The 17,645-nt window shown below is 36.6% G+C and overlaps 1 protein-coding gene across 1 annotated transcript in view; it reads right to left on the bottom strand.

Moving 5' to 3' along the window:
• Positions 1–17,645, bottom strand: part of LOC120772169 (zwei Ig domain protein zig-8) — a 174,299-nt gene that overhangs the window by 33,915 nt on the left and 122,739 nt on the right. Inside the window, exons 3-4 of the mRNA XM_040100609.1 lie at positions 5,940–6,017; positions 4,416–4,548 (exon numbers count right to left, since the gene is read on the bottom strand). Of these exons, the coding sequence (XP_039956543.1) occupies positions 4,416–4,548; positions 5,940–6,017 (211 nt within the window). The remainder of the gene's footprint in view (positions 1–4,415; positions 4,549–5,939; positions 6,018–17,645) is intronic.

The following is a 17,645-nucleotide window of genomic DNA, read 5'->3' as shown; positions in this document are numbered from 1 at the left end:
GCAACGGTGGCAAACTTCATTCAAAGGACGGTGGACCCACAGACTGATTCCGGCCATACATACGTGAATAGATAGACAACATATGGACCCAGATTTTCATCTGACCCAAATAGTCAGTGGCGATGGGTGCTTTAGAAGCTACCTAATCAAATATCGTCATGACTTTAGTGTCCGCCGTGTACAGAGTGTATAGAAGACTCTGAGCATGTACTCTTTCATTGCCCTAGGTTTTCAATTAAAAGGGAAAAGCTGAAAACCACACAAGGAGGTAATCTGATGGTTGAAAATTTTACTGCGTTTATGTACATATGTGCGAGTCCTCTTTAAAACGGAAAGCTGATAGCTGAAGCGGCAGCTCTAATTATGATAAGACTGAGATATTTACAACAGATTAGGCGTCAGTCAGTCCGTACAATAGAGGAGACTTAAGTGTTTTCTTCCCTCCCATGAAGTAATACTTTGTCCAGTGGTCGCGTGGAAAAGACATGACATGGGAGTAAGTTAGGTTTAGCGGATTGAAGTAGCGCACTCCGGCTTTCGATGCTTCCTTCTAATTAAATATATATATAAATTGTGAAATTGGTAATTGCATCTGTAGTAAAACTGAACACTGTAGCTTAATAAAGAAATTTTATTACGAACTTTTTGGCAGATTCAACGAAATATATTTTCCAGTCAATTTAAACTCACATATATACCTCATTTTCAACACTTTTACCAACATTAAGTTAGAACCGCTTTGATTTGATACATCAAAGTTATAATACGGCGAAATTATGTTAATAATTAAAAATTATTACATGAAAAGAGTGCTTCACTGAAATTGGAAATAATGAAATAATATAGTACATACATAAGTTCATTGATATACTTGTACATAAGTAAATAGCCATTTCTCACTATTATATAATCAATGCAAGTGAATAGGCAGCCACTTATCTGATCAATTCAGACAAGCGTGAATTATGTGTGCACTTAAAAGCAAAGATTTATACAGAAATATACAACCACGCGCGTTTTTCTTCATGCTGTGGCAGTAAAGTATCGAGTTCGCAGATTTAAAATGAAATGCAAATATCTCTCTCAGAGCCAGTTTAGAATTTCTGCCTCGCTTAATGATTGCATTGTAAACTTGCGAGTGAATTTTTAACTGCAATCTGCATTAAATGCATAAATCCAGATTCAGATGAATGCAGAAAATAAAAATTTTGTTAAAACTTTTGCTAACAGTACTTTTGTAGTATTTTGTGCAGCAACATAACACGGCAACAAAAGGCACATGTTTTACACTTCTTAGGCACATATTTACCTATGAATGTTGCATTAGAAATATTTACTTATTTATGTTTAACAATGTAAGAGTTGAGAATGTAAACAAATATGTTTCCTTAGCAAATATTTTCTTTTGGCAAGCGAAGAAATCAATAACAGATATACATAGAGGAATGTGCTACAACTTTCGCTTAATTGTGATACGAAGAAATCAACGCAATGATTTATACATAAATAACACCGGTCAACACGATTCTTGGGTCTGGCATCTACATGTTAAATTTTAGTTTCTGCTTGGACAAAAATAAAGAAAAATTGTTTTTTCCGGCTAAAGTTCGCTTTCGTAGAAATTAGAGCAATTTTTCTATGATTTTTATATTTTTTCAACAATTTCACTATAGATTATAAATAGAAAACTTTTTTTAGATACAAGAGTCGTTTTTATTCAATATGTGCGATAAACAATAATATATAAATGTAAAATATCAAGAAATTACTGTCTAAAAGTGAATATTTTTTGTATTTCTTTTATGCTCATATGAGCTTTCTCGTAATAAACCCCAAATATATTTATCCATTTAGATCAGCCCAAAGCAAACTTAAAGAACTGCAGATTAATATTTAAGTGTTTTTCAATGTCTAGAATCAGAATTCAAGCATGAGAACAGAAACCCCAAAAAATTTTTTTTTTTCTTGACCGGTGTAATTTACCTAAATGTGTTTAGAAAGCAAAAAAATGTTCATGTTTTTATCAACTTGTGAAAAAATAATCAAAATTTTTTCTACTATAAAAAATTAATACTTTTTATATTATAAAGGTATGATGAGCTTAGAAAAATGTTGGAGTACTTTTTGCTACTTTTTGCTACTTTTGACCAATTTTGAATGTTTTACTTATTATTATTCAGTACTTATCAATTTTCATTTACAGTTTACAACAAATCTCAACTTTCATTGTATTCGCATATAATCTTGATGGAATGATTTAGGCATAAAGGTAAAAGAACGTATAAATTTCTCGAATTAAAGGTGAAGCTATATACATAGAAACTTTGTAGATTGCTCAGAAAAATCCTCTACAAATTTAATATTGATATAACAGTAGATTCCGATATCTGCTTGTAGTACTGAAGACGGCTAATAAAAGCAGCGTGAGGCCATATTATGAAATATTATCTGTGAGAATTTACCTGCATGTACACACAAACTGTGTTATTACTCTATAGTGTATAACGTCTTACGCTCACTTATGCGGATTACATCGTAAATATGCTCGAGATCATATTACCAACAATTGTGTGCACGCGCATATATTTACTTTAAAGCTCAGTTGTGCAAACACCGGAGCTCCGATGAAAGCACTTCTAAGGATATGCATTGAAATAACGTGAAATAAACGAAAATAGCCGCCGCAAAGCCAATGATGATTGTGCAGATTTGGTAGATTGCAATTTGGCCTGAGCTGTTGGAATTGGGTCAGCGGGGCGTATGATGAACAAGCGATTTGTGCTTTCTTTAAACAAACTACTGCAAGGAGATAAGCCCAAAAGCCAATGCTAAATTTGAAATTCCTATGCTGCAATTGCATTTATAACTTACATAAGTGAACTTGCAGGTGACTTAAATTCAAACACGACGATGCAACAGCAGCAGCTTTCAGCAAAGGTGACTAAGTGACAATTTGTGGTGTAAAAGAAAATATCTAAAATAGTAATCTGCTTAAAAATGAAATTAAATGCCATTGCACACACTTTGAGGGATTTGTTTTTAATCATTTTATTTAGTTTTTCGTTATAATAAATCCAATGCAATTCCTGAATGCAAAACTCGCAAGCACGTGTGTGTGTATGTTTGTAGACAGTGAAAAGCATTATTCAAGAGCTCAAGCTCTTTATATTTATTCCGATTGACATTATTTTGCATTAGCAAAATTGTATAGAAGTTTTATTATTCTTTATTTCCTTTTTGGTTTAAATTTGTAGAGTTTTCAATTTCAAATATCCGATGTTTTTCTTCTTCTTCAGTCTACTTTGACGAGCAACGGTGTGAGACTAACTTGCTCCTCAAGCAAATTGAAGCACAAATATGTGGCAATTTGTAGTGACTTGCTTGCATATAAATGAAACTTTGAACAAAAAACACTTCAATGTAAGGGAAAAAGTAAAGTTAGTAAGACTTCTTAATTTAAATTTCAATTTTTGTTGCCGTAACGTTCAGAATGTTGTCGCGAGCAGTTGTGAGTCGAGAACGCGTTGACGTCAAACCATGTCCAGAACGGCCGACTGATTGCAAAATCACTCAATTTTTCGAAAAAACGTCGCATTTTTCAAGATGTCATGAAACATATTGTTACTGGCGATGAGTCTTGGATATAAGCTTACGACCCGGAAACAGATGATTAATCGGCGAATACCGTAGTAAAGGTAGGCCGAAGTGGAAGAAACCACTTCAAAGCAGGTCAAAAATCAAGGCTATGTTGACAGTTTTATTCGATTATCGAGGTGTGGTGCACTCCGATTTCGTTCCGATCAGACAAACTGTCAACAAAGAATACCAATGTATGGTGAGTTTCTCGTCAAATTTTACGCCAATATTTTGCCCGCAATCACCATAGTCGCCTGATTTAGCTCCGTATGCCTTCTGACTATTCAGCAAACTCTACGTCAATCGCGCATTGAAGGCTATTCCGGAAACTGACTTTAACAGCTGTTTCTAGGATTGCAAACATCGTTGGCACAAGTGTATTGGGGCCAATAATTTTAAAATTCTGAACAAAGTCTTTCTATATTTTGCTTACATTAATATCGACACTCAACTTCTCAATCAAAAATCAAAAAAAGTCAAATTTTCATATCTTTTTTCAAAATTTGAGTTTTTATGATTTCTAAAATCTCTTCTTTGTGGTGGTTTTAAAAATATAAATTACACATTACTATGGTGCATCGCACGGTATGCTTTTATATGCTTTGTGATGAAATTACAGTGAAGCGAAAGTGCTAAACATCATCTCAAACAGCAAAATTTACAGAAAAAGAGAAAATACATAAATTTTCAAAATAAAATTATTTTTTTCTAGACTTTGCATATCTTATGCCTCGTAAGTCAGTAAAATATTTAATTGTGGACTCTTTCCGGTCACTCACCGATCACATTGAACGTGTATGAGAGCGACATTTTCGGCTCTGTGTTGATCTGGCATTCGTAGATGCCAGAGTCACGCTGCTGCGGATATTTGATTTGTAGTGTCCAGTTGCCCGAATTCTCAGGTCGTATCACCTAAAACGAAAAATGGTTTAGACAAATTACACTTTTTTTGTAGCCAAGTTGTAAATTAATAATTACTAACATACTCGAGTTAAAGGGGTATACCTAGTGTAACAATCTAAAAAGAGCTCCTTTGCTGTTTCAAAATTTTAAAGCTAAATTTATACATATTTTCAAAGTGCACAGTAAGATTTTTGAAGAAAAAATTGATTATTTTTCAAGTTACTACCGATCTTCTCTAATGCTACTGAGGTTCCTGCCTTCACGTTGAATGGAACCTAAATACAAGAAAGTTTTCTTCTAGTAATGTTAAAAAAATCCACGGTAAAAACTACTAATTAACAAAATTTAAATTTTTTTTTTACACATAAAAACACTAATTAAATTTTGAATGTGTATGGATCACTAAATAATAACAATTGAGCTTGCACCATATATTCTGGAAATATACAAACATCAGCTATATATGGAGAAATTATTGCTTAATAAAGTAACATTCTTATGTTTTTCATGAGTATTTATCTTATAGAAAGTCTTTCATAAGTCTCCACAAACAATCTGCTAACATTCCTGAATTTTCCACTAAAGAGGTTGCAACTCTTGCCTCGTTCATCTCCCACAGCAACCAAAATTGCCCACGAAAAATCCAGATGAGAGTCCAGCATACATATTTTTAAGAAAATATTTCACTCCAAATCTTTATATTTCCAGGCAAGTTTTTCTACAAAACGCCCTCTATCAGTTGCCGTATTTGTGGACCTACAACTATTCCCCCTTTTATTTATTTCCCGCTGAGCTTGGGAACTCCTCTTTCAGATCTACAAATCCACTTTCATCTCAAGCTCAGGCAATTCGGCTCTGTGTACGATGGCTCTGTTGGCCGATGAAAGGTTTGGATACTACCCAGTGTGTTTTAAAAAAAAAGGAGTTTCACCCGAAATTTTTTGACTTGCCTAAATTCGATTTATGATCAGATCGAAAAACTGATAAATCGTTCTATGCAGATTGGATTGATAGTGGTCTAATCTTTTGCCTTCGAGATTTCACTAAAATATATTGGAAAAATGCAGTTCTGAAAAAAACGCGCTTAAAGATAAACGGATGGAGCTAACTGAAACAGCTGTGGCAGAAAAACTATTTAAGGTATCGATTTCAAATTATGGTACGGTATTTTTAAAGTTATATGCTGACTGAATATGGAAATAGTATCTCTTTGTCACAAAGCAAGGTTGCATTTCAAAGGGCACAAGCAATTTTAGTTTGAAATAAAATGAAATTTTTGAAAACGCTTGCTTTGGCTTAACAACAAAATAAACTCAAGCTTGTGAAGCCTTATGAGCGCACTATAAATATTTCAAAAATAAATACTGTTATTTAAAATTACATAAGCGCAAATAGCTCACCTGAAATCGCTGATCTGACGTGTAGGTCGTTGAGCCAGCTGTTAGGATGTGTAAGTCACGCTTTCTTATCCAGGAGACCTGTGAATTGAAAGCAAATAATAATTTTGATTAAGTAAATTTAAAAAAAAATGTGTTTATTGTACGAAATATAATTTTATGGATAATTGAAAAAATATTTCCTTGAAAAACCTCTTGCTTGAAAAGTGAACTTTTCGGCTTTTAATTGCTGAAAACTTATTACTTCGAGATTGGACTGCCCTCAGATGCCACCAAAATCATCAATCTTTAAAGAGCAAGCAGAAAATAAATAAACTGTTATTCTTCACAAATATGGTCCTAATTGCTCTTTCACTTTTTCAGATGTTTGCAACACGCTAGCGTGGTCGTTGCTAATTTCCTCGCTTAAACGCAGCGCTCGGCGGCGGCAAGTCTTCGCAACTTTTCGCAAACATTCACTTGCCAGCGCTAACAAAGCAACATTAATTACCCGAACGGTATTGGGGTCACCAAAAATATTTCCAAAATAGCAAAAAAGACAACAACAAATATGTAAAACTCGACAGGCGAAGGTCAGCGAAGCAAAACAAAAGAAGGTGCCTACAAATCAGTTGCTACCTAATTTAAAAGCCACTCTTCAACGCTTACACATCATCCAGTGACGCGGCTTTAGCCCTTGAAGCCCATAAAAACCCCGGATTCACGAACAAAGTTGTGAACAAACATTAAATACAATTAAAATGTTATAAATACATTTAAACTTTCAAGGGAATATATGCGCAAAGCCACGTCCTACCAGCGAACCCCCCAACTCTCCGGCATTTCGCCGGCTTAAGTGTCAACGCTGTTAACAAAGAAGTAAGCAAACAAAAGACAACAATAACAACACAAACAGAAAACCAACTAAAGTCTTTAAGTACGTCGCATTGACGGCCGCAGTCTTCCCCAACTCTTTCGGAAGTTTTCGACTGTTTGGTCGCAATGATGTTCGCTTCGCTGGCGCAAAATGACGCAACATTGCCACTACAACAACAATGACAACAATAATTATAGCTGCTGTCAGTGCAAGAAGGGCAACCGATTCCAATTGTAGGCAAGGCCGTCGTCGTCGGACCGGCGAAGTGGCAACCCTAATAACGGCGACTGAACAAACAACAGCGCAAACAGCAAGTCAGCGCAACCCTTCAAGTGTCAAAACAGTGCCACCAAATAAATAACGCAAGAAAAGAACTCGCAACTGACTTAACGGCTCAATTGAAGCGGCGTCAGCAAGCGCCGCAAATACACGCAGCAAAGCGACGACAGCGCAGGCAGCGTCTCTTCTCCAGTCAAGCGCGTTCGCAACCCGACTCAAATTTGTCGCTCCCCCCTCTGCCTTTGCGTTGCTTTTTAATGTTTAACATGATAAAGTTGCTTTAAAAACTTCTGCGACACATTCGGTTGCGGCTCGGCAGCGAGTTACTGCGTCAAAGGCTTGTCGTGCAAAGGTAACTTTCCGTTTAAATTTCTCCCTTTTTCAGGTTTTTTTTCTTTTTAATATTTTGTTAGTGCCGTTATTGAGTCGAGTGTTTGTTTGTTGGTTTTTGCTTTTAACCTTTGAAAATTGGTTTTTTGTTGCAATCAGTGAGTGTGCCACAAAAGCCTCGCAGAACAATGGCGCTGCCAACAATGGTACAGCACTAAACAAATACATTATGGAGAATAACAGAAAGTTTAAATTATGATAAACGCTGGCGGCAAAGGATGCCACATACATAGATTCAGAACAACAAAAACAATAACGGGAAAATTGTATTTTCTCTCAAAATATTTGGTATTCATTTTCATTGATTTTTGCGCAAATATGAGACTTGGGTACACTGAGAAAAATTAGACATTATTGCCTCTGTCGCGGAATATACTCCACACCAACATAATTTGCAAGATCTTTATAGACGGATCTGAAACAGCTAATAGAGAGGAAGCTGGAATTTTATGTTCGAAGCTGAATCTCAGGCGACCCTTCAAACTTCCCAAATAATGCAGCATCTTCTAGGCGGAAGTCTTTAAAGTAAGGAAAGCACCTGATATGGCCATCAAGGAAGGAAACAACATAAAGAAGAATCCGGTAGGCAGATCAATACAGTAACTACGGAAGAACGATATACATATGTATATACAATGAAATTTTCGAAAGAGCTGACAGACGAATCAGGGCATGATAAAATGCCTTAAGGACATGCGGAAACACCAAGATCATGTAACAGAGCCCCGAAAACTACAAAAATAGGCATGTTTTTTACTCGCACGGTCTCGAAAGGACAACATGGCGGTTGATGTTCTAATGACAGGTCACAACAGTCGATCAGTAAAATATATTTCTAGGCCATTTTGGTGTACAAAAATTCCAGGAAATTCAGGTGTTTTAACCGCTAGAAAGCGCCATCTCATTCTGTCACCGACCTTTTGGCCAAACACGAAACGCGACTCATCTCTCAGCCAGCGCATTTGCCAGATTTGCCTCCCGTAGTCCTTTTCGGCTTCGAAACAGAAAAATCCCCTCCGCAGATAACGTCAAGTATTCATTGACGTCAATAAAAATAGTTCGCTGAAGACACTGGAGGTCATCTCTGCCAAGACTTATAACAAATCTATGAAAAATTGGGCTAAGCATATTAGCTCACGTGCTTCTATTGAAGGTGATAGTAAAGATTTTTATTAAAATACTTTAAAAAAAATCTTTTTGGATTAGTCCAGGTCAAATTTGATCAGATGTTAGATTGTATGGATAATTAAATCAAGCGTATTATCTCATGAGCTTATTTTCAAGGCGGTAGTAAGAATGTTTACTAAGATACTTAAAAATTAAATTCTTTTTGTCAATCCGGTTCAAATTTGATCAGATGTTAAATTGTATGAATAAATGGATTATGCGTATTGGCTCAGAAGCTTATTTTATGTTTTCTATAGTCCGGTTCAAATTTGATAAAATTTTAAAATGCATGTAGTGAACTATAACATCAATAATAATTTAGACCCAGTCTTTGCATAAAAGCAATATTTTATGCGCTTTTTCTCGTTTTCATCTCTTTATATGAGAACTTCCAAATATTAATATTTTTTTTTTTTAACAGTGTACCCTATTCCAAGGGCAAAGAATAAGCCAGTGCCCAAGTTTAGCATGTGAGTTTATATGTGTCTGTATGTATGTGCTCGCAAAGCCGAATGTGAAGAAAAGTTATGAAAATTGCATTTCGCTTTCAAGCCGGAGCGTCTGCCTCCGCCCCTGCGCCATATTAATTTTGTGCTTTCTGTCTGCGGCTGTGATTGTTGCCCATTCGCACATTGTTAAGATTTATTTAATCACTTTAGTTTGCTAGCATTTAGTGAACGGCAAATTTGTTGGCTTTTATTGTTTTGGTGGCATTCAATTTTAATTACGTGCGCAAAAGTTGCGTAATTTTTTCGAAAATATAATATACATGCGGGTACACACATATACCCCAACGTATAGTACTTACATGCAGATATATTTGTGCATACCTATACATGCACACTCACATATAGACATTGTGGCAAGCATATTTCAACCCAGACTGTTTACAGAGGCACTAATGATCAAATTTGAAAACAGAGCGAAAATTAGACAGAGCTCGTCAGAGTCTGTTCTATGTGTATATATGCAAAATACATATATATTCAATTATATACATAAATATACCATACATAGGTAAGTCTAATTTTGTTCTATAAAAATATATAACTAATTAACTCCAGTGACTTTTGAATGTCGAAGTAAGCAATAAGAAGCAAATTAATGAAGCTCAATTGAAGAAGACGTTAATGAAATGGCAATTTTATTCGCACAACAAATTGTTTCCAACGTCGCGACAACTGTGTTACTTTTCCTGCATTCTTTCACAACTCACGCTTACACACTTCCATAAAAAACATTTCCTGATGCTTTGAGTTAAATCGCATTTCCCCGCGACCTGAATGTTGTCAACAATCGGCTCTTAATTAGCTTAATTTCCTCGCGATTGAACGGCAACTGAGGTCGAAGTAAAAAAGAAAAAAGCGAAAAGTCATGCAGAAAAAGGATATATTTTAAGTGATCCCAGGCAGACTGACCCGACCCATATGTGCGCCTGGCGACAATGCCAACACGGCGATAAAAATTAAAAAAAAAAAAAACTAAATAAATAAGCGCGAAAATGTCACATTTTTGGTTCGCTTTGTGCCATCGACCTTTGATCCAACTTCTGCTCTTAATTCGTTTGCATTCGCGCTAAAATAAACGGAAAAACTGTCACGTTATGCGTGAAAATGAATTCATGCGAGAGAAATGAGAACTTAAACAATATGAAATGCTGCTCTCGGGAGCTCACTGTGTTTATTGCGTGACACAGTGATTCTACTCTGACTAAATTGAATATAAAATTGTAACAACTTTGACGAATTCAGTAGTCATTTCAGGTTCGCTAACTGAAGACACCCTAATATAAGGATCTGTTGAATGTGAAACAAATCGTCACCTAATAGGCAAAATAACCTAATACCAATTTCTAAATTTTCTTTCTAAGTAACAAGTGAAGGAAAAACGATATAAAAGAAACTACTCACATTGAAACAAAATTTTAGTTTTGGTTATAAAGTGGTTATAAAACAGTCATAAAATGGTTATAAAAAGGCTATATATTGGTTATATATTGCTTCTATCTGACAGCGGAAGTGAAAATTTTATACTACATACATATATGTAATATGTTGTGGTGAATCGTAAGCAATAAAGAACTATATTTCGATTTTTTTGATGATACTTTGTTTTGTATTTTAGGTGACGAAATACTGTTTTTTCTATTCTCTCTCTTTACATCATTTAAGTATTCACAATTGAAAGATTAAAATCACGACTATGAACGATACGTTCTCTCTACGACAGATGTAGGTATCAATCAGAGCTTATTGAGAGGTATATAAACTCCCAAAATAGTGAAAAATTTAGAAGAGAGCCGGAAAGACTTTCCATACTAATCAAAGCATTTGGAGCCGTAGCAATCTCTATGTCTCGAAATGCGGCATATTCATCGACATCGATTCCACCGATTCACTACTCAGAGTATTTCCAGCTCTCTAAAAATGAGAGGAACGTTATTCAGAGGACGGAGTTTAGTTCAATTTATTCTCAAAGCCACTACTAAGTGATAGGAACACAGCTAGTTCATCATTTTGGTCTCCTAAACAACTTTTAGTTACTCAAATCGAACGGTGAGACGGTCCAGCAGCTAAGTAAGTGAAGTCGCAATATAAATTATGGCGCCCAAGTGAGCCTTTCGGACAATGACATATGTATATCTCCAGAATCTGTTGCAGTACAAACGGCGAAATGTTGAAAAAATTTTGTTGGTAAACGGTAAAAATTTTGCAACAACAAAACTATACGAAGCAAGCAAACATTTCGTTCTTCCTTTCTTTCGCGTAAACCGACGAAGCGAGTAAAATTCGAATGCTTCATCGCTTATCCTCAACAGCAACTCAACCCGATGTAAGCTTCCGCTATAACGTCTGCACCAACTCACCGTTAGCTAATCCTTTCACTTACGCCAGGGAAGGGAAGACTTCTTTCACTTTTTCTTCAATTTCTTCATTTCTGCCCTTAAACTTATTATGTTAATTTAACGGTATTTGCGCGTACCAACAACAAAGATGAGTGAAAACAAAAAAGTGAAGAGCTAACGGCCACAAGCCGTGAGGTAACTTTAATCGCAATTGAAAGCTTGCGAAACTCAAAGGGTCCGAGTCGGCAAACTAAGAAATTAGAAAAACGCGCTGAACAAGTGTTTTCACCCGTGTTGCTTGCTCTCCGCTTTCTGCGGCCCACACCACGCTGCTGTATGTTTGCTTCCTATTCTTTTATTTGTGGAGCACACCGGCAGAAAGGAAAACAATGCGAACCCTTGCATTTTCACATGCTTTCACTCACTTAAATTTAATCACTTCACGCAATTATCAAGGAAGTGGGGGTTTGAGTGAAGCAAAGCAACAAGAAAAAGAGATTTTCTGACTTGAAGAGTTCTGCTCTCATAAGCAGTGTACATTTTTAAGATTTTATAAACAGTTTTCTATACCAAGAAAATGTCGAAATGTACAGAATTTAGAAGACGATCTGTTCGGCTCATGCTGGTCAGGTTTGCTATATTTCTCCATAAACTCAAGTTTGAGAAAGGTCTTTAAATTTATTTTTTTATAGCCTGAACTGAGTAAGTTTGTAACACCCAGCAGGAAATGTCGCAGACCTTGTAAAATATATGTATACAGAAGCAACGTGAAAAATTAAGTCAATTTAGCCATGTCCGTCTGTATGTCTATATATCCGTCCGTCAGTTTTTTATTATCGGTGTTTGCATTATCTAAGCGAACGCCCTACAAACTGACCGATCAAGTGCTTGAAATGAATCTTTTATATTTGTGAGGGGTATTAAAATTTCGATATAGGTTGGAGGATAGAGTCACGTGCAGAATTTCATGCAAGTAAGGAAAGTTCTCTGAGAGACTTGGGAGTACCCATAAACGGTTCTTTAACATATGGTTCAAGCAGCTCACGAGCTCCGGTCTTTGACCAAGTATCCTCTGGATAGCCATGAAACATCCGTTTGAAGCCGAACCAAAGTGAGAAGACAAACCATCCCTTCCCAGAGTTTTTCCCAATGAAAATCGACTATAACCATGTAAGTGGTGTCTAAGCTGGTAAAGAAGAAGGTATCCAGAAGATTTATACTTGTTGGTTAAAGGTAACTTATGTCGCGTACCTAGTTCTTTATGTTAGATCCTGCAGAGTTCGAAACAGGCAGCCCCTGTAGTCATTTAAATGAAGTAGAAGAGTTTGATAGGGCTATGAACATAAGAATAGGCGATAAATTGGTCATCAGTCAGAAGAGAACAAGACAGATTTTCAACTATTCAGTTTTCACAAGACCGCATATTACTTAGTCAAACTTATATAAGTACTTTTTAAGTTATAGATGCTGTGGGGCGCACCATTCCCTCTGATTAAGTTAAGAGAGCGTTTCTAAACAAACTTTTCGCCACACTTGACCATCACCAACTACGAGAAAGTTGGACTAATAGCAGAAGAAGATTTGTATTGCTTAACATTATTCGAAGCCGTCATGGGACCCAACACCACTTCAGCACATGGAGAGCACACTGCGAGGATTACACGCAAATGCAGGCTATGATATCAAGGATGAGTCTCGGTCGCACTTAAGACATAAACAAAGTTTTGCAAACTATAAAACACCCTAAAAGATTTTAATATTTCATTAAATTCCAAAAGTGAAAAGTTTTGCTCGCACCACCGCACCGCTGGCCGCCTCGACGTCTTTGTGTGTACGGAAGCGTTAAAAACGAGCCGTCGTCCAACGATGCGGCATAATGAAGCGCCTTTTCGGTTGGAAGGTGTGACTTTGGCCAGCAACCACGCTCTATATGTGTGCGTGTATGTGTGTGTATTGTGTGAGGTGAAGCTGTATTCCCCCGGTGGTTATAGAAGAAAACTTTTGCTTGTGAACAATTTAATAAGGTTTTTAGGTTTGAATAAATTGTACAGTAGTTTCACTTTACACTGTGTAACAGAATTTCGTTATCGCCGGTAATTTTTCATGTCACGATGCCGCACAAACCCTGACCGCCTCATTGCGCTCCCGGTAAGCGCATCACTTGCACTTTGAGTTCTTGCCGCTGGTGTGGATGCTACAAAGGTGCTGGTGCCGGTGCTCGGTCGTAAGCTGTGGCATATCGCTTGTGGTTCGGCTATTAATATCGTGTACTGTGTGCGACACTCTCGTACTTAGTTACTTGCCAAGAATTAGTTTAAGTGGTTACGTAATGCTTCGCTGTATTGCGCAGCGCACAGCTGGACGAAAGGGCTGGCCTGCAGGTTGGGGAAATGTTTGCCAAAAATGCATTAAAACTTTTCTGATATTTTAGTGCCTCAAGTGTGAACAAAAACCACAACAAAAACAGTTAGGCCGAGTGATATCTTCCTGCCAATCAGCAACAATTTCCTAGCTTAATATGCATTCGCATGTGGAGATGTCTATAAGAGTATAGAGTATATGTGTATGTATGTAGGCGGCAAGCAGGAAGTTTATCGATATGGCCTCTGGATCAGCACCAATTAAATTTTGCACAAATAAATGAAACCATAGTTGAACAGTATGTAAGTATGTATATATGTCGTGCATATTTGCTGTACCATCAATCAATTTAAAGGGTTTAAGTTTTCGAAGCCTTTAGAGTGCATTAAACACATTAACATTTTTGTAGCATTGCTGTCCCTTGAAAATATCTTTGAAAACCATACTTTAGGAGCTTTCCTCGCCCTGACCACAGCCGTGCCCAGCAAATAGGCAGGAAATGAAATTAGAATTAAGAAATCATGAAATTTCTTCAAACCCCGCAATTTGTTGTTGGTTGTTGACCTTGGCCATCAGCCATCTTCACTCGCTTCACTTTGCAATGATTTCCACTCCCCCTTCACTTTCGCTTGCCGGCTTCACCATTTACCGTACCGTTACCGTTACTGTTTGCCGCAGGGAAAATATAAATATTTGTTGAACTTTTAGTAGCCAATTTCTCAGAAAAATTATTCCCTTCTCTGTGTTTTTGCATTAAAGAGTCTTCACCGGCCTCGTTAGCGCTTGGTCACCGGGGTGCTGGTGGCACGGGTGTGCATGCCTGTTGACAGGAGCAACCGTTAGTTTTATGACTTCGGCAGCTATGGCAACCAGCTTGTCACAAATATCCATTTTCATAATTATATGATTTTCTAAATATTACATAATAGTGCATAATTCGTTATATATAAGAAATTTGTGGTATATTTAAAGCAAGTTGATGACCTTGCGAAGTTCCGAGTGGAAAATTTATTAATGGCTTAGCAACAAGAAAAGTCTTTGTATTGTTTGCGATAATGCAATATTTAAGTATTAAATGTGTTTATGTATGTACAGAAGAAAACTGGAGTAATAGGCTCTGAAGTTCATTGAGAGACTTTATGACTCTTTAAAACTTAAAGACTTCACTTTAAAACCATCACTTGAAGAGAATGAAAACCACAAAATCACGAAAGGAACTGCTTTCTTTTACTGAATGACTAATTCTCAAAATACCACAGTTTGAAGACCGAGTTATCCTCCCAGATATATAGTTGTCACATTGATGTTATCTCTTAGTAGAGTACCAATCTCTCTGCCGTTTAATCTCTCTCTCCTTTTTTTCTTGATCATCAAAATCATTATCTCCAATATGTCCACATTACTCCTAAATAACTAAAGAAAAGTAATACAAACCAAAATACATATTATAAAACAAACCTCGAGAATAATAGAGCTGTTGGCTAAAATTTTATATCAACATCACTTTTGTCCGCAGCAACTACTTTTACAATGAATCTCCACGTAAAATTCACATGAAACAAGCAAAAACATTATTTTCCGCCCCACTGAAGCTCTTATACGCTCCATAGGTGCATAAAATGATGTAGAAAGACCTCCATCTTGATTTTGATTGGTGAGTTTGTATGGGAGCCATATGCTGTAGCGACTCGGCCTCAACAATTTCTTCGGATATTGCATCAAATTTCGAGAAAATATCTCGTCAATCTCGCGGGTCTGCGAAGTTTCCTTCTGGGTATTCTAGCTTCGTGCAAACTTAGGGTATATTAAGTTGTGCAGGGGTATATAATTGGGTATGAAAAAAAAACAGTTATATCTGAATTAGTGATCACCACATAGGGAACTTGTGGAGAGATTGTTCACTCAATGTTTTTGTTTACTGTATATTACTTTCTCACTTCTTCGTTGCAAAAGTGTGAATAGGAGAGCGAGCAAACGCTTGAAAGTGTTTTAAAGCTGGCTCATCAACTTCTTTGTGGTCGGAACAAAATTTGAACGATAACTATGAGGTATTTAAAGGGATAGAAATTCCGGTTTGTTGCAAATGACGGCACGAAGTAGAAAGCAAAATGGTAGATACCTTTTAGACTTTATTTAAGGTAAGGTACCCAGTAGTAAATTTTAAACGAGAGAGAAAAAAAAATTTCACTTGACTTACTTTGCATTTAAAAAAATTAGTTACTGAGATAAAGAAAAATGGATAAACTTAGTAAATAATATGAATATTTTAGTTTACTCCGTTTATTAAGCGAATTATGCCACAAAGGAGAACATTAAAGAGAGGAGCAAAATCCGACTCCTCTTCCTGCTTTTCGATTTTCCTACAAGGTCACCACAAGATATTTTGTATGCATTTGCTATCGCTTTGCGGAAAACTTTGCGAATTCCTAGTCCCAGGCACCGGTTTGCCCGCTGGTTTCACGCACGCTTATTGTACAATACTTTCGTGGCCGGAAATGGTACAACTTCGGCTTCCTGTTGGCTTTGATTTATCGCTCGGTGAGTTTTGCTTATACACCAAATAAAACAAACACACATACAATCAAATAAGCTGTACTATTAGAAAGGAGCACCCTGTATACGCACACACACACAAATAGACATGCATGAAATCCGCTTCGGATTTTGTTGATCGGAAGTTTGCTTTCAGCAACAAAAACTTCAAAAACGAAAAGCCTGCGAATTTGTAAATAGCCGCACGTGGCCGAGTGTGGCCGATTGTGTGCGTGCCTGTGTTGGTGCTATTCTGTGGCGCGCTGACCGGAAACTTATTAGAAACTCGTTTGCTTAAATCAAAGCTAAAGTGTGCCAGAAAATTGTGAATTGTGCACATAAATTTTGTTCTTTACCGTTATGCTTCTATATCTGTAAATTTGTGTGTTTGACTTTGGATTTGAATGGCTTCATTTCGTTTATTACGTGACTGGTGCTGTGATTTATTTAAATGGAATTCCAGTCCATTCAGAAATTCTGGTTTTCCGTATTTAACAGTGTATTATAAATCTAAACTAAACATCCAAATGAAATTAAGAATTTGAGTAACACAAGGTGAGAAGGGTAGAAGAAGCAGAGCACTAGTTTAGATTGGACGCATGTCAATGCCAACATGAGCGAAGTTTCTTTCAGTTAAAAAATTACATAATTTCCGGTAAGAGAGACACATATATTACAAGTTTTAGGTTTGATGATGAATTTGTCAGTTTCGAAAACTAAAACAACCCATAGTTCATATGTACCATTCTTTGAACCTCGTCTTGCAAACTGACCGATAACTTCAACCCAACGTATTCGCCAGAATCCACAGATTCAAAAAGGGGCTCGTTGAAAACGGATTTCACTTAAATGAGGAGGTTAAAATGGAACCAAAAAATGCACTTTTCATGAAAGAGATTATGTCTGCGGACAAAAATTTATTTATACTCATTACAAGGTATATTAAGTTTCAATTGATGTTTATAACACCCAAAAGGCAACCTCAGAGATCCTATAAAATATATATATAAACGAACAGCGTAACGAGCTGAGTCCATTTAGCCATATTCGTCTGTCCCTCCTTCTGTCCGTCCATCTGTCTGTATAAATGCGAACTAATCCCTTAGTTTCTATAATATCCAAAATGAAATATTGCACTCGTTGTTTTTTCACGAAGAAATTGCTCATTTGTCAAAACGGCTGGCATCCGATGACTAGAGCATATAGCGGCCATACAAACTGAATAATTGGAATAAAGTGCTTGTTTGGAAAGCTTTTGCATTTGGGAAAGGTATTGTAG

Source organism: Bactrocera tryoni, chromosome 3 (assembly GCF_016617805.1).
Source record: "Bactrocera tryoni isolate S06 chromosome 3, CSIRO_BtryS06_freeze2, whole genome shotgun sequence".
In the NCBI taxonomy this organism is placed as follows: Eukaryota; Metazoa; Arthropoda; class Insecta; order Diptera; family Tephritidae; genus Bactrocera; species Bactrocera tryoni.
The sequence above is the reverse complement of the archived record's forward strand: the minus strand, read 5'-3'. Positions and strand labels throughout refer to the sequence as shown.